Source organism: Panthera uncia (genome assembly GCF_023721935.1).
Source record: "Panthera uncia isolate 11264 chromosome C1 unlocalized genomic scaffold, Puncia_PCG_1.0 HiC_scaffold_4, whole genome shotgun sequence".
In the NCBI taxonomy this organism is placed as follows: Eukaryota; Metazoa; Chordata; class Mammalia; order Carnivora; family Felidae; genus Panthera; species Panthera uncia.
The window spans coordinates 86785999-86812956 of NW_026057585.1; the positions used below are offsets into that span (position 1 = coordinate 86785999).

Here is a 26958-nt window from a genome sequence, read left to right on the forward strand (position 1 = left end):
AGGCCGGAAGGGGCAGCTCTTACCCTCTACCACTCCTTATCGACTGCAGAATCAAGAGAAAGGGAATACCTTATGTTCCCCACAGAAAGAAGCCTGCACTTTAGTACCCCAGCATTAGGAAGGAAGATATTCTCCTTGCCTGGCAACAGCCCAGCCAATGAGAGACTGGCACAACTCAGCCAATGGAAAGCCATTACATTTGAACTCCTAGTTTCCTCCAATGAAATTTTTGTCTATAACAGCCCCTCCCAACTACCCCCTTCCCTCTATAAAAGGAAGTTCTTCTTTGTTCCCTGGAGTTGCTTATGGTTTTGCCGTAACTTGCATGTCCTGAATTGTAATTCTCTGCTATTCCTGAATAAGCCTATTTTGCTGGTGAAATAACTGGCAGTTTTATGTGTAAGGTTAACACCAGGAACAGGGCATCTAAGGTGCTACATCAGGCAACAGGAACAAAATTACCAGATGATATTCCACACGTTGTAAAAACTAGAAATGACTACAATTCCAAGTGATGGAGAACGGCCAAGCCGATTGTGCTTCATAACAGAGGCACCAGGCATACAAATACTACTTGCAATTTGTGGAGATGTGTGGATGTGATGTTGTGACCTATAATAAATATATATTTTGGTTTTTGTCTATGGTTCCTGGCTCACAGCTCCCCAGACCCTTATAATTTCCCGATGAGAGCAATAGTGACATCTTTCGTTATAATAGTTGGCTTTTGCCCTCATTCCTGAAATCGCTTCAGAATAATAGGGGTGAAATGGGCGTCTTCCGTTATTCATAACAAGCCCCTTCCAACCACACCTGAGTTTATTTTAATGAAATTATTTTTGGAAGGTCTCTAGTTCACCCAAGGGTGGAAACTTGTTGCCAGAACCAGCCAAGTGATTACAGAGTTGGCATTTTATTGTCCTTCCCCATCCAAGGGGGGAAGAGGCCTGGAGGTTGAATCAATCACCAATGGCCAATGGTTTAATCAACCATGCCTGTGTAATGAAGCCTCCATTAACATCCAAAAGGATATGGGGCACGTGGGTGGCTCAGTCAGTTGGCCTCTGACTTCAGCTCAGGTCATGAAGGTTCATGGTTCGTGAGTTCGAGTCCCACATCAGGCTCTCTGCTGTTAGTCCAGGGCCCGCTTGGGATCTTCTGTCTCCCTCTTTCTCTGCCCCTCCCGCACACATGCTCTCTCTCTTTCAAAAATAAACAAACATCTAAAAATTAAAAAAGTAATAATCCAAAAGGATAGAGTTTGGAGAACTTCCAATTTGGTGAACACAAATATGTCCCTGTTCCAGGAAGTGTCACACCCCACACTCCATGGGGACAGAAGCATCTGTGCTCAGGACCCTTCTAGACCTCACCCTATATATTTCTTCACCTGGCTGTTCATTTGTATCCTTTAATATCCTTTGTAATAAACAGGTAGTCTAGTAAGTAAACTGTTTGCTCGAGTTCTGTGTGCTGCTTTCGCAAATTAATTGAGCCCGAGGAGGGGACCATGGGAACCTCTGATTTATACCAGTTGGAAGCAGAGGTAACCATCTGGACCTACGATTCACAACTGAAGGTGGGGAGAAGGAAATAGTTTTGGGGGACTGAGTCCTTAACCTGGGGGATTTGATGCTAACTCCCGGTAGATAGTGTGAGAATCGAGTTACATTAGAGGACGCCTAGTGGGTGTGGCAGAATTGCTTGATGTGGGGACCCCACCTCCCCCCAGCACACATACGGTGTCGGAAGTGTCGGAAGTAAAGCAATTTCTTGAGAGTAGAGGAGACACAAGAGTGTGTTTATCCATTAGAGTATAGAGGTAGAGAATGAAAATGGCACACACAAACTCTGACGATATAAAATATATGTCCATATGCTGATTAAGATGTGAAGGGAGGGGCATCTGGCTGGCTCAGTCAGTGGAGCATACAACTCTTGATCCTAGGGTCCTGAGTTCAAGCTCCACATGGGGTACAGAGTAGAGATAACTTAAAAAAAAAGAAACCACTTAAAGGGAATTTGGTGGGATATAAATGTGGCCATCTTCCATGTTCTTTTCCCTGTAAAGATGATAATGTTGATATAAAACAGTTTCATCAGTCAATGAAAATTGCTTACAAAATTACCCAACAAACCACCCCTGTTTCAGATATACCATATGGATTCTTAGCTGCTTGGAGATTTAAAAATAACAAAAAAAACCCTGCTCTTTCCACATGGAAAATACTCAAATGCTCCAACTCATCCTTTCTTTGTCAGCAGAGGGTATTTTGCCACAAACTAGCCTCCTGAGCACCTGAGATTTTTTTTATTTTTGTATTTTTTTTAAGTTTATTTTTTAAATAGGCTTTTTAAAACCTTTTTTTTAAGGTCTATCTATTTCTTTTGAGAGAGAGAGAGATGGAGAGACAGAGCTCGAGCCAGGGAGGGGCAGAGAGAGAGGGAGACACAGAATCTGAAGCAGGTTCCAGGCTCTGAGCTGTCAGCACAGAGCCCAACGTGGGGCTCGAACTCACAAACCGGGAGATCATGACCTGAACTGAAGCCATATGTTTAACTGACTGAGCCACCCAGGTGCCCCTAAAATTTATTTATTTATTTTGAGAGAGAGAGAGTGCATGCAAGTGTATGAGAGTGGAGGAGGGGCAGAGAGAGAGAGAGAGAGAGAGAGAGAGAGAGAGAGAGAATCCCAAGCAGGTTCTGCACTGTCAGCACAGAACCCAAACTGGGTCTCAATCCCATGAACCGTAAGATCGTGACCTGAGCTGAAACCAAGAGTGGGATGCTTAACTGACTGAGCCACCCAGCTGCCCCTGAACACCCGAGATCTTACCTCCCAGCCAAGACTGTGCAGCTCTCACTTCTCCCTTCAAAGCCTTAATCTGCTGTTTATGGTTTTTGAGATGGTTGCTGGGGAAACCAGACAAATGTCATGTAGGATTAGAATGCAATTTCAGGGGCAAGACAAAGCGCAGAGAATCATGAATTCAGACAAATCCAGATCTACACTAATTAGTTCAGTCCAAAAAAATAAAAACAAAAAAAGAGGAAGCAAACATACCTAGACCAACTGGTTTTGAAATCAATTCCTTGTCTCAGAGTGCCTGTGTGGTTCAGCTGAGCGTCCAAATTCAGCTCAGGTCATGATCTCTCGATTCATGGGTTCATGCCCTGCACTGGGCTCTCTGATATCAGCGTGGAGCCTGCTTCAGATCCTCTGCCCTCCTTTCTCTCTGCCCCTCCCCTGCTCACACACACACACACACACACACACACACACACACACTCTCTCTCTCAAAAATAAACAAACATTTAAAAAAATCAATTTCTTGTCTCTCAATCAAGAGGTGGAGAGAGTAGCAAAGTCCAAAAGACTCAGAAGTTGTAGTTCTTAATTAATTACCTACAGGGCATAGCATGATTTTCATGTGACTGTTTCCCCAGATAAATGTGGACCGTGTAGTACCCAGGGATGCAATTGTGAAACGGAATAAAGAGAACTTCCAATGAAATGGAGTCGGGAGGCCAGAAGGGACAGTTCTCACCTCCTACCAGAGGCCTCAGTTGCAGAACCAACAGGAAGAGACCTACTTTGCATTCCCAACAGGAAGAAGCCTGCACTTTACCACCCCAGCAGGAGGAAGATTTTCTCCTTGCCTGGCAACAGCCCAGCCAATGAGAGACTGTTCCAACTCGGCCAATGAAAAGCCACTACACTTTGAACTCCCAGTTTTCTCCAGTGGGCTTTGTGTTTATAACAGCCCCTCTTAACACCCTCTATAAATGAGGGTTCTTCTCCGTTCTCCCGACTTGCCTATGACTTTGCCATAGTTTATATGTCCTGAATTGCAATTCCTCTGCTCTTCCTGAATAAGCCTATTTTGCTGGTAAAATAACTGACAGTTTTATCTATAAGGTTAACAAGATCCAGTGGAGGTAGGCATCCCTTTCCATGAACTGTCGTCCTGCATTTGGGTTAATTCCCATTTTACCTCTGGGAGCATCGGGGTGATGGACAGTGAGGAAAGAAGAGAGTTATGGGGCCAAGCCAGGCGTCTGTAACCCCCAGCAAGCCACCTGATCTCCCTGGGCCTCTTTTTCATCTGTAAAATGGCAGGCTGGACTGTTTGGTCTCTGAGGGCTCTTCCGGATCCATGGTAAGTTTGATTATCTTAACAGCCGTTTTGTTTTGTTTAATGTTTATGTATTTTTGAGAGCAAGAGAGAGACTGAGTGTGAGCAGGGGAGGGGCAGAGAGAGAGGGAGACACAGAATCCAAAGCAGGCTCCAGGCTCTGAGCTGTCAGCACAGAGCCTGACGCGGGGCTCGAACTCATGAGCCGAGAGATCATGACCTGAGCCGAAGTTGGATGCTTAACCCACTGAGCCACCCAGGCACCCCTGTCTTGACTGCCTTTTTAGACAGCCGGCTCAGGTAATCACCAGGCAGTTTCCTCATTTTGATGCTATGTTTTTTAGGAAGCCCATGACTCAGTGCATTAGCACAAATCGCTTGCAGGTGATTACAAGGGAAAACTGTTCCCAGGATGAAAAAGAGAGGCTGTAAATGAAATTAAGCCTTTGGCCATCAGCAGAAGGTGCTCTCCCTCCCCTTAGCAAGGAGCCTGCACTTTTATCTTGAGGGTTCTGGGAGCTCTTTCTGGTGGCAGTTAACTCATCTTCAGCTTTCTCAACTGCCGAATTCCCCCTCCCCTGGTACCTCCTGGGTCCGCTCGAATACCACAGTCACCCTGGGAAACCTGAACAAGTGTAGACAGAGCCATAAGAACACACAGAGACAAGATGCAGTTCAACAGCTACTCCGTGTACTTGCTGTGCGACCTCAGGCAGTCTTCTAACCTCTCTGGGCTTTAGTTTATTCTTCCATGGTTCATTTTTTTTTTTTTTCAGTTCAATTTTTTTTTTTATTATTTATTATTATTTTTAAATTTACATCCAAGTTAGCATATAGTGCAATCATGATTTCAGGAGTAGAATCCAGTGATTCATCCCCTACGGATAACACCCAGTGCTCCTCCCCACAAATGTCTTCCTCAATGCCCCTTGACCATTTAGCCCATCCCCCCACCCACAACCCTCCAGCCACCCTGTTTGTTCTCTATATTGAAGAGTCTCTTATGTTTTGCCCCCTCCCTGTTTTTATGTTATTTTTGCTTCCCTTCCCTTATGTTCATCTCTTCTGTCTCTTCAATTCCACATGAGTGAAGTCATATGATATTTGTCTTTCTCTGACTACTCTTCTATGATTCATTAATTCATTCAACCAATATTTACCGAGTGCCTGCTATATGCCAGCAGCGAACAGAAGAGACAGTAATCCCTGCCCTGATGAAGGTTATGTTCTCATGTGGGGAAAACAAAAATAAGCCAATGCCAGGCATGTTGGAGGGCGGTGAGTGCTCTGGGGAGAAATAAAGGGGGAAGGGAATAGTGCTATCTGCCCACTGCCCACCCACAGATTGTGATGAGGACTGAATGAGTTCGTGTCAGTACAATTCCTTCATTGGACAGTAATGCGCTATGCGAATTTAAAGAGTAATTACAGGGGCACCTGGGTGGCTCAGTCAGTTGAGCGTTTGGCTTCAGCTCAGGTCATGATCTCACGGCCTGTGGGTTCGAGCCCCACATCAGGCTCTGTGCTGACAGCTCAGAGCCTGGAGCCTGCTTGGGATTCTGTCTCCTCCTCTCTGTCTGCCCCTCCCCCACTCATGCTTGTGTGTGTGTGTGTGTGTGTGTGTGTGTGTGTGTGTGTGCGTGCGCGCTCTCTCTCTCTCTCTCACTCAAATAAATAAAGATTAAAAAAATTTTAAAAAGGGGTGCCTGGGTGGCTCAGTCAGGTGTCCAACTTCGGCTCAGGTCACAATCTCATAGTTTGTGAGTTCAAGCCCTGCATCAGGCTCTGTGCCGACAGCTCAGAGCCTGGAGCCTGCTTCGGATTCTGTGTCTCCCTCTCTCTCTGCCCCTCCCAGCTTATGCTCTGTCCCTCTCTCAAAAATAAATAAAAACATTTTTAAAAAATTTCAATGTATAGCCTTCCAATCTTTTCTGTGTACAAATATGGGTTGTCTATTTTATAAAAATGAAATCCTATCCTACACATTTTATAATTTAAAGCTAGTTTCGTTGCACTTTTCATGTTTTTATTATTGGAATCCTAATCTCTTTAAAAATTTTCTTTAAAAGGTTTGCCATCCTGCAGAAGGGCCTGAGCTGTAAGCAAACAAGATTATCTTAAGTTACCCATAACCAGGACCAAAATACAAACGTCTTTTTTCCTGGATAAGAATGTCTTCTAAACATTGACACCCCACTGATTCTTTTCACCTTCAGTGTCAGCCTGACTCTGTCTGGGGGCATTTCCCACCTGGCTGACTCTCTGGAGTGACCAGGGAAAATGCAGGGATTTATGGAACCGGAACAGGATGAAAGACAATCTCACCAATCTGAGTCTTGCTCCAGGGAAAGCAAGATATTTAATCATTGCGGGGTGCCTGGGGGGCGCAGTCGGTTAAGCATCCGACTTCAGCTCAGGTCATGATCTCACAGTCCGTGAGTTCAAGCCCCGCGTCAGGCTCTGTGCTGACAGCTCAGAGCTTGGAGCCTGCTTCAGATTCTGTGTCTCCCTCTCTCTGACCCTCCCCTGTTCATGCTCTGTCTCTCTCTGTCTCAAAAATAAATAAACTTTAAAAAAAAAGATATTTAATCATTGCATATTTTCTGGTTGTATTTTGGCTATAAAAAAATGTAGTCAAGGAGTAAAAATACAAACCAGTCTAACTGAAAGAATTTTCACTGGAGGCTCACTCTTTAAAGCTGTGGTTCTCCTGGGGCGCCTGGGTGGTTCAGTCGGTTAAGCATCTGACTCTTGGTTTCGGCTCAGGTCATGATCTCACGGTTTGTGAGTTTGAGCCCCACGTTGGGCCCTGTGCTGACAGCATGGAGCCTGCTTGGGATTCTCTGTCTCTCTCTCTCTGCCCCTCCCAACTTGTGCTCTCTCTCTCTCTCTCTCTCTCTCTGTCATTCATAAACAAACAAACAAACATTAAAAAAAATGTGGTTTTCCTGTGACCAGTTTAGGACTGGACCTCCCTCACAGGTCAATTATTAAGAAAAAATGACACATGCAATGATTTCTCAATAAAACAAGGGAAAAAACATTAAAAAAAAAAATGGCACAAGAAGAGAGGAAACATTTAGCAAGCATGACTGGTCAGTGTCAAGATGCCCAAGCTTGGCCTGAGCCCCTGAGCACGGGCCTTTCACCATAATGGAGTGAATGAGCCCTGTGGGCTCTACAAATGCCACAGAAGCAGAGAAAACCATGCAGGCTGACATGGTTCCTTCTGCTCTGTGACTAATTCAGTTCTCCTTGTAGAGAGGGATAGAGAGGGGATAAGATGCTCACCCACACAATCCTCTAACGTGCCAGTTCTGGGAGCAAGCCCCAATCACAATTCTGTGACCTTCAGCACCCTACAATGACCGGATCATTTCCACCTAATCTTCTGGGTGCCTGATAAGTAAATCCCAGAACAAGAAGCAGCCAAGTCTTTGACACTGGGAACAGGTGGCACTGGGAAATCAGTGCCCAGGGGCTGCTTCTCATTTGCAAAGGAGAACAAATCTCTGTTCCAGACTTTCCAACAGTTGCTAGAAACTTCTAATGAATAATCTGGGAAAATGACCAAAGTTATCAAGGAAATGAGCAATAGAAGACGAGTAAATTTGGCCTCTAAAATACCTTTCATTCAAAGGATTCACTCAGGCAACTTCCGAGAAATCATTTTTGGTCTGATTACTTCCTTTGGGGCCAAGAGGCCTCGTAAAATCTCCTAGGACAGAAGATTGCAAAATTTTCCATTAAAGATCTTAATTATTCAAGCGAAATAAGTCAGTCAGAGAAAGACATATATTACATGATTTCACTCATATGTGGAATTTGAAACCCTTAACAGATGAACATAGGGGAAGGAAAAAGAAGATAAAAGGAAAAAGAAGATAAAAGCAGAGAGGGAGGCAAACCATAAGAGACTCTTGAATACAGAGAATGAACTGAGGGTTGATTGGGGTGGGGGGTGTCGGGGTGGGTTAAATGGGTGACAAGCATTAAGGAGGGCACTTTTTGGAGGAGAACTGAGTGTCATACGTAAGAGATGAATCACTGGGTTCTACTCCTGAAGCCAAGACTACACTGTATGTTAACTAACTTGAGAATGAATGAATGAATGAATGAATGAATGAAAATTTTAAAAAGGTGGAAAAAAAAGAAAACATGTAAATACTTTTTTAAAGTAAAAAAAAAAAAACACCTCAATTATTCAAAACACATTGAAGGAGGATAGCACCAGACCAAGAATTATCTTGATTACTTCTTTGAAGCAAAAGGAAATGGTGACTCTAGAGTCAAACCACATGCAACGCTTATTCATTTGGAACTCAGAAAACAGTGAATGATAGGTGTATTTTTTCCCACCACATGGGAGTAGAATCTAATAAGGAATCTACGTAACTTAGTTGGAGTAAGCATTTACATGTACACATCTAGCAACAGAATAGGTGGTACCTGATATTTTTCTGAAATATTTATCCTAAAAGGCATAGACATCTCCAATGAAAGCTGCACTTTACCTAAACAAATCACAGCAAAATAGTTTCTTCTAGAGCAATAATAGAAATAGCACACAAATTTAGGGGCGCCTGGGTGGCTCAGTCGGTTGAGCGTCCGACTTCAGCTCAGGTCACGATCTCACGGACCGTGAGTTCGAGCCCCGTGTCGGGCTATGGGCTGATGGCTCAGAGCCTGGAGCCTGCTTCCAGTTCTGTGTCTCCCTCTCTCTCTGCCCCTCCCCCGTTCATGCTCTGTCTCTCTCTGTCTCAAAAATAAATAAACGTTTAAAAAAAAAAATTAAAAAAAAAAGAAATAGCACACAAATTTAAACTAACCCTGATGTAGAATCAAAGAAGGAAAAAGAGAGGTATTAATAGTTTTTTAATGACAATGTAAAGGTTATATAAAGTCTAGTAATAAATCAGACTTCTTAGTTCACAGCACATCATCATCACTGATCCATATAAGATGCCTCTTATGTATTAGTACGTACGTATGTGGTTAACGTAGATCTTTTTATTTGTATATATTCTTGCACAGCACAGTACTGTCTTCGTATTTTAATTTACGTGACTCAAGTGTTACACACATCTCACTGATGACTTTTGTCACGCGGTCTAGCATCCATGTAGCTGGGTAGATGGCTACTCTGTTGTATGCTTCTCCGTGGGGTCGATTTCCCAGAAGGGGACACCAGCTTGCTTCCATAAATAATGGTGCAATAAACATTCTCATTGTGTCTCCTTCCGGACCCCTCTGAGAATAATACCTTTGGGAATAATACCTTTGGGATATTCCCGGAGCAGAGCTGCTGAGTCAAAGATTTTGTTCTTATTGAAATGACTAAGTACTGCCACATCGTTTCTCAGAATAACTAAACCAGTCAACACTCCCACCTGTGTTACATTGGGTTTCCTGTATCCGCACCCTTTGGCTAGACTTGGCATTATTTACTATCTACATTTTTGAAAATCCAGTAGGTATAAAGTGGCATCTGGTTGCTTTACTTTACACATATCTGATTACTGGGTTTGAGGGTCTCTTGCAGGCCCCCTTTACTTTTCTGTCAATTGCTGTTCATATCCTTTACCCCATTTTCCTACTGGGATGCTTTTCCTTTGGATTTGCCAAAGCACCTCATATATTTATTTATCCCGTATTTGGATTGCAAATATCTTCTCCCTATTATCTGTCGACACTGTCCATGGCATTCTTCACAGACTAAATCATTAGTTCTGATGTAATCAAATAATTTTAACCTTATAGCTTATGCTTTTAAAGTTTGATCAAGTCTTTCCCTTCCTCTAGGTCACAGTGGCATTCTCCTACAACCCATTCTATTAACTCCATAGTTTTACATTCTATATTCTGGTCTTTAAGCCATCTGGAGTCCATCTCTGTATGTAGTGTTTGACGGGGAACCAAGTTTTATTGACCTACCTATACTAAACCTTTTTCCCCAGCACCATCGACCAGGCAGTGTAGCCTTTCTCTGTTTATTTATGATGCCTCTCTATTGTATATTAAAATCTTCTGCAGGGGCACCTGGGTGGCTCAGTCGGTTGTGTCCGACTTCGGCTCAGGTCATGATCTTAGGGTTTGTGGGTTCGAGCCCCGCGTTGGGCTCTGTGCTGGTGGTGCGGAGCCTGCTTGGGATTTTCTCTCTCTCTCTCTCTGCCCCTCCACCACTTGCACTCTCTCTCAATATAAATAAATAAACTTAAAATTTTTTTACATTTTACGTAGACACTGGTCTGTGTCTATTCTTCTTTTAAAAATTTGACTTTTCTTGTTATCAATCTCATGTGACTTTGTAGGTTGTCTGAATATTGTTAGGGCAACTCCTGCATCTTTTTTCTTTTTAAGGTTGTCATAACTGTTTTTTTTTTTTTTATTCTTTTAGAATAAGTTTAATGAGTGTAGTGTAAAAAAATATATAGCTGGAATTTTGACAAAGATTCCACTGCATTTATAATTTGGAAAAAATTTGACATTCCTAAAATATGAAGTTATCCCACTTAAAAGCAGGTACTTAAATTATCATGTCCTTATTAGAGTTCGAAAGTTTGTTTATGCTGATGTTTTGTTGCAATTATGAGTGTTATTGCTTATATATTGGTCATTAATGGTGTAAGGAAATGCTACTGGTTTTTCTAAGTTACTCTTGTATTCTCTGCTGAACTTTTGTAGATTCTAATAGTTTTAGCAACTTGGTTTTCCCATTTATTCAATCAGGAAGGCCCTTCTGCTACCCCAACCTCATAACTGTCCTCCTTAGAGATATTAATAAAGAAATTTTAATTCACAAAACTACCCTTTAATCAGACTCCATGTCAAGATTTTAGTAGAATGTTTCTCTAAATGTTCCCCGGACAGCAATGCAATGAAACACTTCTGGGCAAAAGGGCTCTGTCGCTAATTAGATTTGAGAAACACGGTATATCCTAGTTCAAATTAATTTGCACTCTCTCAAATTAAATTAAAATTAAAAAGTTCCTAGAAGCATGGCAATACAGAAACTAGTCAACTTTCCCAGGCATTTTGACCATAAGCTTTTCACAAATAACATAACTATCTAAATACTTAATCTACAACTAACTTATAGTTATACCTTCTATGTCTTAGAAGACTGGGAGATGTTTAGGAAGATTTGAGATGTTGCTCATGTGTATAAGAATTTTAATCCTTTCTCCTTCTAAATTAGAACCATATTGTGATGTGTTCAGAAAAGGCAGTGGGAATTTCTGCCCACTCCGGCTATCTAGTTTAACATGTGTCTTGGTGATAATTGGACTCTGAATCAACATACACTGTTGAATTTCACTTTTAAGTCAGTGTATTTTTTTAAATAAAAATTTTTTTTTTCTAGGGGTGCCTGGGTGGCTCAGTGGGTTAAGCGTCCGACTTCGGCTCAGGTCATGATCTCACAGTCCGTGAGTTTGAGCCCCGCGTCGGCTCTGTGCTGACAGCTCAGAGCCTGGTGCCTGCTTCGGATTCTGTGTCTCCCTTTCTCTCTGCCCTTCCCCTGCTCATGCTCTGTCTCAAAAATAAATTAAAAAATTAAAAAAAATTTTTGTTTTCTAAATGTTTTATTTTTGAGAGACAGAGACAGAGCGTGAGCAGGGGAGGGGCAGAGAGAAAGGGAGACACAGAATCCGAAGCAGGCTCCAGGCTCTGAGCTGTCAGCACAGAGCCTGATGTGGAGCTTGAACCCACAAGCCATGAGATCATGACCTGAGCTGAAGTTGGATGCTTACCGGACTGAGCCACCCAGGTGCCCCAAGTCAAGTCTATTTTCATGAGGTAAATTACTTAAACCTTTATTCTTCTATTTTCTATTCTGCATTAAAATAATCATTTTATCCTCAGGTTATCTGCAGTGGTTCTACAAGTTGTTGTTTCAGCCCAGGAATCCTTAGCTCAAGTGCAATCTCATGCTAACGCCATTCTGCACAAGGAATGCAGGTGGGTCTGAAGCAGGGTGCAAGGTCCCACTGACTTGGGAGCCTGGCTCCCCCTGGAGGCAGCCCTGAGGAACACAGCTTGGAAAAACATCTGTTTAAAGGAGAACCGTTGGGGACTAATCCGCTTTTAGTTTTACTGAAACAAACACTTAACAATTTTAAGAGCCTTTGAATCCTAATTCTTCCAAAAAAAAACCCAAAAGATTTCAGTTTAACAGAGTAGTGGAGCATGGTCCACCTAGAACAGAGGCAGGAAACTATGGTTCTAGTCCCAGGTTGGCTACCATCCAGATGTATGAATTTGGCAATTCTTCTTGGGCATTTACTCATAAAGATGCATGCGTGGGGATGTGGCAGCCGCTGGACAGACTGGTGTTTGGGACTGTTCTGCTGAGCTCTCCCAGGGGCTAGATACCCTTCCGGTCCTCACTTCTCCCTCAGTCCCTTCAAAGGGAGCAGCTGTTCACCTTTGTTTGGTAATCAGTTTTACATTAGACTTTATGTACGATTTCATTGGAACAAAGAACAGAGTTCTATGGCTGAAGAATTAAGTATATATTGAAACAATCACTGCACTAGATAAGCTTTACAGTCATTTTTAGCTTCAGCATTTGGATTTGGAGGGTTTTTGGTTTTTAAACCAAGACAGAAAATAAGCCTTTACCTGGAATGAGTCATTTTTAACTGAGGATAAACCCAGGTAAAAAAACTTTTCTTGGTAAAGAACTCAAACCATCGTGGTTATTTCCAGAGTCTGCAGTGAGTTAACACCTTTAACTCTGGCACGGCACAGTACTAACGTTCAACTGGAATCTACTAGTTAAAGTAGGTTCCACACCCGACATGGGGCTCAAACTTAACAACCCCGAGAGATCGAGAGTTGCCTGCTCTACCAACTGAGCCAGCCAGGTGTCCCAGTGTAAATGACAGTTATTAACAATAGTACAAGAACTCAATCCAACGGATGGATTAAAAAAAAAAACCTCATTTTATTTTTATTAGCTTTAAAAACAAAACTTGTTACAAGTAATCACAAGGATTCCAAAAAAATTACATTCTGCTTTTGTCACTTTGATAGGACAAGGAACGTTTACATGTCCTAAAAATACAGGATAGCCAAAGTTGACAAGTAACGAACTACTACGAATTACGGACTGTCACTTCAAGCACACTAAAATACGGAATACATGTATATAAATTACTGACCAGTTTTCGGAAGTACAATGAATATTCACTATAATTTATAGTACCAGAAAAGTAACGTGCCCATGAAGATAACACAAGATCACAAACATGTTCAGATAAAATGGCAATCCAACTCCTGGGTTCGATGAAGATACAGTTGGAGGACATGTGCGCTGGCAGCAGAAACGTGGATCCCTCCTGTCTGGGGCCCCCACCTCGGGGTGACAAGCCGTGGGAAGAGGAAAGCGCAGCCACACGAGTAGCCACCTTTCTCTCTCCGCAGTCCCCAGTCTGGGGTAGGCAGCCTGGGCACTAAATAGGAAGCAATACAGGAAAGCGCGTATTATCTGCATAGAGATCTTCCGTTATGACAGAATGAACATTCAGTCGAAGCGGTGCAGGAAACTCCAAGGCTCTGCGGCCCATAATTGATTTTGCTTCAAAAGGAAACACAGTTTACGAGAGAGACCACGTGTCTAATGTAGTAAAAGGTCTTTACACTTCTGTTTAAATGGATGGAGACACTTGGACTCAGCTCAATGTTCGTTTTTCTTAAGCTTGGCTGTAAACTTCTATTTTGAACGTGACCGTTTTTATGATCTTTTTGGTCGGTAAAACCTAGCAGTTGTGGCAACTTCCTGTTGCTTTGTGGCTTGTGTATTTGGTAATAAAAACAACACTCTTCAAGGTATTGGCATTTTCCCGATTCATGGTTAAACACAACGATGGCGTTCCAATGAAAATGATCTGGCTGGCCCGGACCCCAAGGGGAGTTCATAAAGCAAACGAGTACTTGTCATATTGTTGAACAAGGTTCATAAACCTTTTTCTTCAAATGTATTTAATTTGTTAAAAAGTGAGCTTCTATTACAATGGACTTACCTTCCAGCTGGGAGGAATGAATCCCCTCACCTTTTGTTCCTTTATATTGTCACACGGATAAAGTAATTTGTTTCCTTTCATACAGGACGATGCAGATGCAGGTGGAAAACAGGAGCACAGTGGGGGGGTGGGGGGGAAGGAAGGTTGACCACGTTCACCTGGGTGACAGGTATTAAAAGTACACATCTTCAGAGAAAAGGCAGATACCAGCAGACAGGGAACTCTGATGCACCAAAGAAAATCATACATTTTCCACTGCTTAATTATGTTTGAGATCTTCCCTTTTAAAAAGAAAGCTATGGTCTGTAAAAGAGTCTATCTCGAAACATGAAGCACAGGTCAGTCTTCAACCTTTTACAAGCACTGGGTAATGGTGTCATATTCCACTGCAAACTGCTTCCAAATCTGACGAGATGTCACGCTGCTTCCTGAGAGTCACATCTCAAGTATGGCTGTTTATATTTTAATCTCGTTACGACTAAAATCTAGGAGAGCGCACACAAAATGTCAACATAATTGCTGGCTACCAAAATGCCATTATTTAATGGGATTCCAATCCCAACAGCACGATGACAACAGAAACACAAACACGGAACATAACTTCACTCATGAAATTACTAAGTCACTACCTTCATCTGATGTTTCTTGTTCACTGTATCCCTTCAGGGGGAGATAGAATTCTTTTCCCTTTTTTTTTGTCTGTCTGTTTTCTTATGACAGAGATTCACTGCTTCTGAGGGCCTCTAAAGAGGCCTATGCAAGAAAAAAGTAGAAAAGGCCCAAACACGGGAGCCGGGAATGCAAGCTAGTCCCTGCGAGCTTTGAAACAAGTCGCATCACCTCAGTTTTCTCGTCTGTGTCACAGCAGGAGTAGAGTACGTCATTTTCCAAAGCCTCCTTCAGCACAGTGGCTCAGGTTCTGAGAGAATCTAGTCTTCACTTTCGATCACAACAGTTTTTGAGACGAAATCGCTGGGAGTGGGAAACAAAATGACCATTTTCTAAAAGAGCGACAGTGCTGTTCCTGTCCCATCTCCCGGCAGCTCTGATTCAAACACACCATGTTCTATCTGAACCATTTTGTTGAGCTTAAAAGTTCCTGGTAGCGTTTACTGGGCTCTCAGTTATGTGGACAGGTTTAGTGTATAAAGTCTCAAGAAGCAGACAGTAAGAAGATCAGTCTGCTCTCCTGCTCTCTGCTCCCGAGGGCAAGGGAACTGTTCACACCCTTTCTGCCTCTTAGAACCTTCAACTAGTCGATCCTCACACCAGCACACTTCTTAAATGGGCTGATTTCTGGTTTTATCAGGTGGGTATGCTGCAAGAACCTAGAACGGAAGAGCCAACGCACTGCAGGTTCTGTTGACTATTCTCATTAAGTGCTATGATTTTCTTATCCCTCACAGACTGTTTTTTTCCTAACACAAAGCATCATTTTCTTTCCTCACAATGCTCTAAGTAATTTGATTCCCGAGAAGAAGTTATGATTTCCAAAGGGCACATAGCTACTCTACTATCAGTTCAATCTAAGTAGTAACTCAACTTCAGAGAAGAAAAATGTAGCTAAACGTATTAAAAGGAACTTAAAAAAAGAACACGAGCCTCATCTCTTATAAGATGGTTACATGAGCTGGATATAAAAATGGCCAAAAAAAGGACAGAGCCCATCATACTTGTTGAGAAACTGGTTAATTTCACAATAGTTAAAAGTTTATGGGCATTTAGGAGTTTTTCTTTTAGCATTCACCTTATGGAACTACATTAGAGGCAATGAAAATATTAATGTTTTCCATTCAGAAAAGTTTAATATATATGACGTATTTTATATTTAATATATATTTATTTTGATTTAAGTTTTTCAATTTATTCAATACTCTCAAAAAAATAAGAACAGAGAAAAAGAAAATATTCAGGTAATTTGCACTGCCTGACTTTAAAACCAGGTTATGTAAGTTAGGGATAGACTATTCTTTAATTGGAAGGAAGACCATGAAAGCCACGCCAAATAATAAAACATCATTGATTCTGATTACTTAGAAAATTATAGCTAATAAACATTACCTAAAAGGAAAAATTTTAATTCCCACCTGTTGAAAATACATACATTTCCTGACAGGGTCCAATCTGCAATGATTAGTGTAGCCAGGTAAGATTGAAAACTGGCAAAATGGGAAATTTAGAATGCAAAGCAAATGTATCAAGTGACTGTCAGTTAAACTGCCAAACAATTATCTGAATTTAATAAACTGCTTATGAGATCACAAATTTCAACTGAATTTATATTGAAGCTTAGTAGCAGCGAACATCTATAAAGAGGAGAGTGTATCATCTTAGAGAATTTGAGGGCAAGGAATATATAGAAAACTTTTTTTTTTTTGGCAATACGGTTTAAGTCCTCAGAGATCAATCTCTCCATAATAAGAACCTCTAACCCACAAAAACATGCTACCAAAAATGCACGGACATCCTGGCATGAATTTGTGTTCTTCTCTCCATGTGGGCACAGCCTCCTTGGTTTATTGGTCCAAACTCCCATGTGCGGCCCCTCACACACATGCCAGGGGGTTCCAGACATCTGACACATGGAGGAAACAGCACAGTGAACAGAGCTCAGCAGAGCCACCTGACCAAAGCCAGGTTTTCTTAGTTATGAGACTTTTCTATAAAAGGATTACAAAGTCTGAACAGACCACAGAAAGTTAAAAAGATGCTTGCTTCTGCTTTAGGGGCTTCCACTATCCACTCCTGAAACACAAGTAAGAAACGATTCTGTTTTAGGGAAAAATGCCAAGTGTAAGCCAGAGTATAAAAGACTGCACCAGGAACAGAAGTCTGACTATCTGAATGATCTCAATTTCCCCCATCTTTCCCTAACTCAGCGGAAAAGAATACGTGTGTCTTTTCTTCCAAAGGAAACTGGAAAATGTTTAAATAGGCCATTAAACATTGGTCTTTGGAAAACCTTATCGGTACCTTTTCTAATTTAAAGTCAATGAAGGGGCACCTGGGTGGCTCAGTCGGTTGAGCGTCCGACTTTGGCTCAGGTCATGATCTCACGGTCCGTGAATTCGAGCCCCGCGTCGGGCTCTGCGCTGACAGCTCAGAGCCTGGAGCCTGCTTCGGATTCTGTGTCTCCCTCTCTCTCTGCCCCTCCCCACTCATGCTCTGTCTCTCTGTCAAAAATAAACATTAAGAAAAAAACTTTAAAGTCAATGAATGACACACACAATGTTTACCATTGAAAAACTCAACAGGTGGCTAAAGACAGTTGGGTATGCTACAGGCTAGCACGTGGTCCCACATGGCAGATCGCATGAGCCACCTGAGGTCCTCGTCAGTCAAACTCTCTGGTGGTATGTCCTACTTCCAAAGTAGCAGTTCTTTCTCTGGGAGGGACGGTGCATTGGGAACAGTGGTCTGTGCGTCACCGTCCTCTTGAAGTTTAACAGTAACAGGGAAGAGACTAACACCCACACGGATTTGTCCTATGTGATCCCCATAGTCAAAGTGAATTTGGCATTTCCTCCCCAAAGCTAAAGAAAAAACTACTTGAGAAAAATGATTCTCTATCAATCACTTTACATTTCAGATTTCTTTCCGTGCAAAAAATTTCACGTATATGGAGGAACAATTGACCTTTGATCAACAGAGTAGCTGGAAGCTATTATACCATTACAAAAGTACCCACAGCAGATTATTGAAATTGTAAGACTATTTTTAAATTCATAAAAATGGTACTGAGCTCGGTGACTACCGCTTTAGTTTTTTGGTACCCCATGCGAAATGGAATCAGGGAAGTTACCATTGCTGGAGGGAGCCAGAAATCAGCCAAATTTCCTAATTTGCTACCGCTTAAAAAATGGTCAAGAGTTGCGACGCGTTGGGGGCCCATCCTTTCATTTCGTGTGCTGTTCGGAAGATCTGTTAAAATTGCGACCAGGTAAAATCCGCCACGACTTGATAGGGCTATGTCTGCAGCACAGGCGTGGTGGCAAAACACACCGCGCCCCATTCACTCCCAGCCTCCCCCACACACAGGATCAGCGCCAATGACCGGCAACGTGCAGAGGGGCACGGGGCTCCGGTGCTGAGCCCACAAGGGCACCTGCCTGGCACCACAACCAGCGGCCTCACAGCGCCCCATCGAAGGTCTGGGGCTCACCCAGTGCTGCGGCTGGAGGTTCGGGGCGCCTCGTCTGGGTAATTTTCTGTTTGGGGTTTTTTGTTTCTTCTGCCTCTTCAGTTTCACTGTCACAGACATGAACCACCACGCTGGGTGTCGACTCAGTTCCTGCATGGAGCTCGTATTTCTCTCCTGTGGAGGTAAACGGCAAGAACAGGTGTCTGTGTCTTAAAACTTCTTGTTCCACTCAGTTTTGGCACGAGAGATAGGATACTTGAAGGTTCTTAGACAGTTTTGCCCTTTTTTTTTTTTTTAAATTTTTTTTTTAACGTTTATTTATTTTTGGGACAGAGAGAGACAGAGCATGAACGGGGGAGGGGCAGAGAGAGAGGGAGACACAGAACTGGAAGCAGGCTCCAGGCTCTGAGCCATCAGCCCAGAGCCCGACGCGGGGCTCGAACTCACGGACCGTGAGATCGTGACCTGAACTGAAGTCGGATGCTTAACCGACTGAGCCACCCAGGCACCCCCAGTTTTGCCCTTTTAAGAAATTAGCTGGTGAGGGGTACTGAGGTCTTGGGAGTTAAAATGGAAATGCTAATTACTGTTGTATGAACAGTATGAGTGAACTGCTTAACTTTAGGATGATTTTGGTTTTCTTGCAGGAGAGACTTGTAAGGTGCCAGGCAGCATCAGCAAGCCCTTTATTATTTTTTTTAATTTTTAAATGTTTATTTATGTTTTTTGAGGGAGAGAGAGAGAGAGCGAGTGAGCGAGCATGAGCAGGGGAGGGGCAGAGAGAGAGGGAGAGACAGAATCCGAAGCAAGCTCCAGGCTCTGAGCTGTCAGCACGGAGCCTGACGTGGGGCTCAAACTCCTAAGCTGTGAGATCATGACCTGAGTTGAAGTCGGACACTTAACCCACCGAGCCACCCAGATGCCCCAAGCAAGCCCTTTATTATAGGACCTCATACATCTAAGATATAGCCTATAATGTCTAAAAACAACAGTAAGCCACCTTCCTAAAAAGCCTGTTTCCCTCTATAAGAGGCATAATATTATTGTAGGTGGACAACCAGCAATGGCATTGATTTCTTATATTATTTTAAAGAGATGAGAGAAATCAAAGAAAAAGAAATGAAAATAAGTAGAAGAATTTAGAAGGAATGGTTTGGTATTGCCACCAATTCCTTGAAGTAAGTCTTCAGTGTAGACAAGGTAACCAACATTCACTAACGGCCTGTTATTACTAGTAGAATCTGCAGCAGTTAAAACTGTGGTTACATTTATTGAGTATTATGTATATAACATTTAATCCTTCTACTGAGTCCACACTGAATGGGAGCTATTACGACCACTACTTTAGATGAGAAAACAGGTTCAGAAATTGGAGCTAAGTAACTTGCTGAAGATCACAGTTCGCAGGGCAACCGGCATGTGACTTTTGGTCTCGGGGTTGTGAGTTCAAGCTTCACATTGGGTGTAGAGATTATTTAAAAAATAAAATCTTTTTTTCAACGTTTTTTTTTTTTTTTTAATTTATTTTTGGGACAGAGAGAGACAGAGCATGAACAGGGGAGGGGCAGAGAGAGAGGGAGACAAAGAATCGGAAACAGGCTCCAGGCTCCGAGCCATCAGCCCAGAGCCCGACTCGGGGCTCGAACTCACGGACCGCGAGATCGTGACCTGGCTGAAGTCGGACGCTTAACCGACTGCGCCACCCAGGCGCCCCAAAAAATAAAATCTTAAAGGGGCAGCTGGGTGGCGCAGTCGGTTAAGCGTCTGCCTTTGGCTCAGGTCATGATCTCACAGTTCCTGAGTTCAAGCTCCATATCTGGCTCTCTGCTGTCAGCACAGAGCCCACTTCAGATCTTCTGTCCCCCTCTCTCCCTCTCAAAAATCAACAAACATTTTTTTTAAATCTTAAAAAAAAAAAATCACAAAGTTAGCAAACACTAGAGTTTGAACCCGGGTTTATTTGACTTTATCCTCCACTCTGATCGTGTTGCTACCAGTTGGCTAGAACACAAATCGCTGAATATGGCCTTTAACACAAAAGTTTCTCAGGTTTCTCATGCCTGCGGGGCTCAGTTAGTCGAGCATCAGACTCTTGATTTTGGCTCAGGTCATGATCCCAGGGTCATGGGATCCAGAGCCACATCGGGCTCTGGGCTGAGTGTGGAACCTGCCTGAGATATTCCCTCTCTCTCACCCCCCCCCCCCACCCCTCTGCTCCTCCCCCTCTGCTCTCTCTCAAAAACAAAAAAGTTTCTTGGGGGGAAAAAAGAGAAAAAGGAAAGATGAAAGTTTGTTACCTGGTCCCAGTTTGGAAACTGCACAGAGTAAGTCATAATTTATAACAGGTGTCGCGTCTTCCCCCTGCTTCCACCCCACCGGAGGCGACGCGGGAGGGGAGATGAGGAACTGTTTGACTGGCTGGGGTGGCAGTAAATACGACTTGTCCCGTGTTTCACTGGACATCCGTACCTGTGGGGAAGGACGGAGGTTCTCAAGACCAGGTTGCCACGGGGCTGTTTCTTCCTTTTCCTCTTCAGGCTGTGACACCTCTTCGCAGACCACGAAAGCCAAGCCCCCCTCCACAGCCCGCACCCCCCAGGGCGGCCGGTCCGTTTAGTTTACCCCAGAGCGCACACGGTGCACAGCACAGAGCCCACGCACACTAGGTGTTCGACAGCTGCCTGGAAGAAGCAACTGACAAACAGATGAAGGAACAATGAATGGTAGGAGACCTACATGCCGATTGTAGAAGAGATTAGGTCACATCGGCTGCGTCTCAAGTAGCTCCACTGAAATATCCTGACAACTGTCATCTAGGTTTTCTGCTTTTTTAAAGTTTATTTATTATTTTTGAGAGAGAGAGAGAGAGAGAGAGAGCGAGCGCGGGAGGGGGGTAGAGAGGAAGAGAGAGAATCCCAAGCAGGCTCTACATTGTCAGCGTGGCACCTGAAGTGGGACTCAAACTCATGAACCCAGAGATATGACCTGGACTGAAATCAAGACTCGGGCGCTTAACCGACTGAGCCACTCAGGTACTTCCTCCCCCCGCCCCCTTTTTTTTTAATTTGAAAGTTAAGACCAAGGGGGAAAAGCATCAGTTGAAAGTAAAACAGCCCACTTAATACATGGATAGAGGTCAAAAGCCTTTATGTCATCAATTCTTCTGAGGAGAAATTAGTTTCAGAGAATTCCACCAATAGGGATTAGAACAGTAAGCACTTCCGGTTCTTGGTAACCCACAGGCTCCCAGAAACAGCCTTTTTTGCACGGTCCTCGCCACCCCCCTGGTCATCCCTAGGCTGGCAGCCATTTTCAGTGAGGGGGTCTCGTATGAATCACACAACATAGAAACGGTTTCAGAGACGATTTTCTCAATTCTCCCAAGGATGTCACATCACAAGTGCACGGGAGAAAAGTTAATTCACTGATCTTAAGGTGTCAGGGCTTCACCAGTTGAGAAATGGTGCCCAGAAAAATGAATTCCTTTGACTATCAGTATAAGCAAAACAGAGTTAGGAGGGAAAATATGCTTAATAAATATTTATATATCTGTAAAATAAAGGAAAAATACTTTTACATTACTTGCTGCTTGGGATTCAAAGACCTCTGATGCAATAAGCAAGAAAATGGAGAACTGACGGTACTTTGGGAGGAAAGGAGGTTGAGAGAACAGTGCCCTCCCTGTCCACCCGTACCTGTGCAAAATACAGCTTCAGCTTCTTCCCGTTGAAGTCTGTTTCGTTGAGTTCTATTCGCGCTCTTGCTGCTGCTTCTGGTTTGCTGAAATTTATTCTGACTCTTCTAAAGCTTTTGAACAACTGAAATGTCACTTGGTCATCATAGACAGTGAAAAGTGCTTCAAATCTCTCCTAAAAATCGGGGAGCAGCAGGGCAGGGGAAATGGGGAGGGGGGAGAAGAAGGAAAACCTTTAGCAAAAGGAAATTTAATTAAACGTAAGTAATGGGATGGAACTCATGATTTACCGTTTTTCCAAAAACGTGTACTTTTATTGCAGGTGTACATAGGTATCCCATTGTTATGGGCTAAATTCGGTAATTTGCACCTATTTTAAAAGTAATTAACTTTATGAAATATTGTATAGGTTCGAATTATAAAATAAACAAATGTCAAGTATAAACAAAGATCTAAATACACGCAATCACAGAACAAGAACACTGTACTGGTTTGAAGTCCCCACTGAGCCAGACTGGCTTTTTCCAGCTCATCTGTTTCCTCCTTCAAAGTAACCATTTCTGGGTTTTGTGCTTATTATTCCCATGCTTTTCTTGATAGTTTTACATTTATTTGTGTCCTGAAAGACATAACCACATTGCATGTACGCTTCTGTAACTTTTTGTGAGCTTTTTCCCTTACATTCTGCTCCTAAGAGTCTTCCTTGTAGCTTTAAGTCGTTTTTTTTCCTGCTGCTACGGAGTATTCCACCCAAGAGCCACACGGTGATTTATCCAATGCTGGTGGAATCTGGACTGCCCCATATTGTCTGCTACAGTGGTGCCATGAACATTCTTGCACACATCTCTTGGTACCTAAATGCAGGAGTTTCCCTGGCGGACCCACCTATAAGTGGAATTCGTGGGCCTTACACTTGGCCCATCTTTAACTTCAGCAGATACCGCCAAATAGTTTCCCAAAGTGTTTGTACCAGTTTACTCTCTAAGAGCAGACATGTGCTATGGTTATGTCTTTGTCAACACATCTTTGCGGGCATCTTTGCTTAATACGGACTTTTTATTAATGGGAGGTGGGGGCTTGCAAATGGGCTCTGATGTTGGCTATCATTCACATTTCTCTGAAGATTGTGGTTGAGCCTCTTTTCCTGTTTATTGGTTATTTGGGACTCCTGTTAATGTCGCATGCCTGTTTATATCTTTTGCCCATTTTTCTCCTGGGTTGTCTTTTTTTATTGAGTCATGGAAATTCCACAGAAATACTAATTCTTTGTCAATTAAATGGGCGATAAATATTTTTTTCCCAGCTCTTTTTGGTGTGTGTGTGTGTGTGTGTGTGTGTGTGTGTGAGAAACAGAAGTTTTAGATCTGCACATTACTGAATTTATCAGTTTCTTCCTTCTGTGCTTTCTGTGTCTTAAGAAATCCTTCTAGGGGCGCCTACGTGGCTCAGTCAGTTGAGTGTCCAGCTTTTGACTTCAGCTCAGGTCATGATCTCAGTTCGTGGGTTTGAGCCCTACATCAGGCTCTGTGCTACAAGCACAGAACCTGCTTGGAATTCTCTCTCCCTCTCTCTCTTTGCCCCTCCCCTGCTTATGCTCTCCCTCTCGAAAGAAAGAAAGAAAGAAAGAAAGAAAGAAAGAAAGAGAGAAAGGAATCTTTCTATATTCAGATTGATGTTCTCCTAGATCATTTCTCAAAGTATTATGGTTTTACCTTTGAAATTTAAGTCTTTTCTCAGCACAAATGACTTTTATGTATGAGGTGCCCCACCCCACCAGCGATGACTATCATTTTCTATCACTCTAGATTAGATTGTATTTTCTAGAGTTTTATATAAATGTACTTTTTTAGGGGAAGGGTACTTCCCAGTTGTATCTGGAATGGCAGAGTTCCCTGAGATCTAGCTTCAGGGGAACATTTTATATAAATGTACCTTTTAAGTTTATTGGAGGGGGGGGCAGGCAGTGGGGGAAGGGCAGAGAGCGAGGAGGACAGAAGATCCCAAGCAGGCTCTGCTGACAGCAGACAGCCCAACCTGGGGCTTGAACTCATGAACTATGAGATCACGACCTGAGGCAAAGTCGGAAGCTCAATCGACTGAGCCACCCAGGCGCCCCTGTGAATGTACCTTTTTGATGTCATTAGCTTTTAATTGGACGAATTAGTCCACTGTTGTGATTACTGATATTTTTGGATGTCCTCCATCTTATTTTATCTACTTTCCTCATATTTTCTATGTTCATATTCTCTCCTCTTTGGCTTTCTTTTCAATTTTTTTTTTTCATTTTCTATTTACCCCCCTGGATAGAATTTCTATGAATGATGCTAGTAATGTGCATTTAGCATCTTCTTTAAAGACACATAATATCCTACAGCCATAGTCCCTCTTTTACAAAAGCAAAACAACAAAATCTTTTTCTCAAGGTTCATTTGGGAATATGTAATTCTACAAAATTAGCATTGTTTGGTAAAAAATAACTATATATATATATATCTATCCTAAACATCTGAGACGAAATAGAGCAATAAAGAGCGAGTTACTCTATAAGGCTGAGGAAAAAAAAATGGTTCTACTCCCATTTGTTAATAAATGGCAATAATGAAAAAAACCCAACTTCAATTACTGGGACAGCAACATTAACTTTACTTTTATGCAATTTAATAAGTGAAATGTAACAAAACAGACCTAAGAAAATTCTCAATACTTTAAGAAATATTCCTTAGGCTTGTCAAAGATAACATAATAAAGGAACCTGAAAAATACCTTTGTTTTTGGTTTATGTGCAGAACCTTCAATTAGTTGTTGATACTGAATTAAAAATCATTTGTTAACTTCTCTCAGTTTGAATATTTTCCTACCACTTTGCAATATTTTTCCAATGTGAAAATGTGAAATGATTTGTGATCAAATATTTATTCTTCTAATGTTCAAATATCCCTTGTGATTTAGAAAACATAATTTACTTAAAAATTACATTATTTTTGCTCATTCATCTAAAAAATACAGATATTAAGGGGCACCTGGGTGGCTCAGTTGGTTGAGCATCTGACTTTGGCTCAGGTCATGATCTCACAGTTTGTGAGCTTGAGCCCCCAGTCAGGCTCTGTGCTGACAGCTCAGAGCCTGGACCCTGCTCCGGATTCTGTGTGTGTGTGTGTGTGTGTGTGTGTGTGTGTGTGTGTGTGTCTCTCTGCACCTCTTTCTCTCTCTCAAAAATAAATAAACTTAAAAAAAATTAAAGGGGTGCCTGGGTGGCTCAATTGGTTAAGTGACCCACTCTGGGTTTTGGCTCAGGTCATGATCTCGCGGTTTCACGGGTTCAAGCCCTACATCGGGCTCTGCGCTGGCAGTGCAGAGCCTGCTTGGGATTCTCTGTTCCCCCCCTCTATCCCTTCCCCACTTGCAATGTCTCTCTTTCAAAATAAATAAACTTTAAAAACCTACATATATTAAGCAACCAATTGTATGTCAGACCTTACACTGAGTGCTAGATTTCCAATGTACCACAGGCTGCTCCAAAGGGAGGTGAACTTTAAGACTGACTCTATTATTTACTATATTATTCCTACATATTAAAGTAATATGGGCAACTAAATTATTAGAGATATAGTTAGGATTTTTAAACAGCACATCGGTCTTAAAAATAAATATGAACATGCAAGTATATGAAATACTAATAATTATAAACACTTCCAGGCATGTTTGATAGTTTCCTCAGTATCCATTTTATTTATTTATTTTTTAATGTTTTTATTTATTTTTGAGACAGAGAGACAGAGCATGAACAGGGGAGGGGCAGAGAGAGAGGGAGACACAGAATCCGAAGCAAGCTCCAGGCTCTGAGCTGTCAGCACAGAGCCCGACGCGGGGCTCAAACTCACGGACCGCGAGATCGTGACCTGAGCTGAAGTCGGATGCCCAACTGACTGAGCGCCCCCCTCAGCATCCATTTTAAAGATGGTTGGCTTTGTCACTTTTTTAAAAAATTAGAATTGAGATTTTGTGAAATTACATTCTATTTAATTCTTGGCAGATGCTCACATTTTGAATTCTAAGCAAGTATTAAAATTCCCACGTGAGACAGTTAAGAAATATCAACACTGAAGGCAGTGGAAATGAAAAGCAAGGAAGAATTAAGCATGATTTATAAAATATTAGTATTTTGTAATTCTATACATTGAACAGTTTCCCTTGCCAAGGGTAAGAGGACCATATATTTATTCCTAATTCCCACAACAATGAATTTTTTGTAGTTATGGTAACACTATCTTGCAAACAAAACAGCTACTCCCTGATCACATCCTCCTGTTTCCTTTCAAAACACTTTTTCACTCCAGAAACATACTGTAACTGAATATAACAGGAAGGTAGCAGTGGGTTCTATGGATCTCTCCTATTTTCAAAGATCTGCGAATGGATTCAGAATTATACAAAAACAAAGCCAAGCAAGAGCTGATCAGTATGCTTTTTCTAAGTTTTGTTAGTTCTTTCTCTTTCCCTCTCATTTTCATGAAGAATACAGTTTGAGAAATGTGTGATTTCCGGGCACCTGGGTGGCTCAGCCAGTTGGGCATCTGACTTAGGTTCAGGTCATGATCTTGCGGTTTACGGGTTTGAGTCCCACCTCTGCGCTGACAGCTCAGAGCCTGGAGCCTACTTCAGATTCTGTTTCTCTCTCTCTCTCTCTCTCTCTCTCTCTCTCTCTCTCTGTGTGTGTGTGCCCTTCTCCCACTTGTGCTCTCTCTCTCAAAAATAAACATCTAAAAAATTAAAAAAAAACAAAAACAAAAAACGTGTGATCTCCAGCTATGAAGTGCGGTAGGGAACACAAAAAAGGAGGCAAAACTATTACTGTTTCCTTTTGAGGAACAACGTGAGAGCCCTTGGCTGGTAGCTCCGCCCTTGGCTGGTAGCTCCGCCCTTGGCTGGTAGCTCCGCCCTTGGCTGGTAGCTCCGCCCTTG

At 42.4% G+C, this 26958-nt stretch overlaps 1 protein-coding gene across 3 annotated transcripts in view; it reads right to left on the reverse strand.

Moving 5' to 3' along the window:
* Positions 1-1379: 1379 nt before the first annotated feature.
* RCAN3 (RCAN family member 3) overlaps positions 1380-26958 on the reverse strand; it is a 51483-nt gene continuing 25904 nt past the window's right edge. Inside the window, exons 3-8 of one of the 3 annotated variants that reach the window (XR_007454882.1) lie at positions 21998-22171; positions 20600-20771; positions 16249-18476; positions 7764-7854; positions 2837-2913; positions 1380-2063 (exon numbers count right to left, since the gene is read on the reverse strand). Coding sequence is in view for 2 of the 3 variants with exons in the window: in XM_049617786.1 (XP_049473743.1) it covers positions 18292-18476; positions 20600-20771; positions 21998-22171 (531 nt within the window). In the remaining variant the exon portion in view is untranslated. Of the gene's footprint in view, positions 2064-2836; positions 2914-7763; positions 7855-13065; positions 18477-20599; positions 20772-21997; positions 22172-26958 lie in introns of those variants that run through there. The other 2 variants (XM_049617787.1, XM_049617786.1) reach the window with 2 other exon arrangements.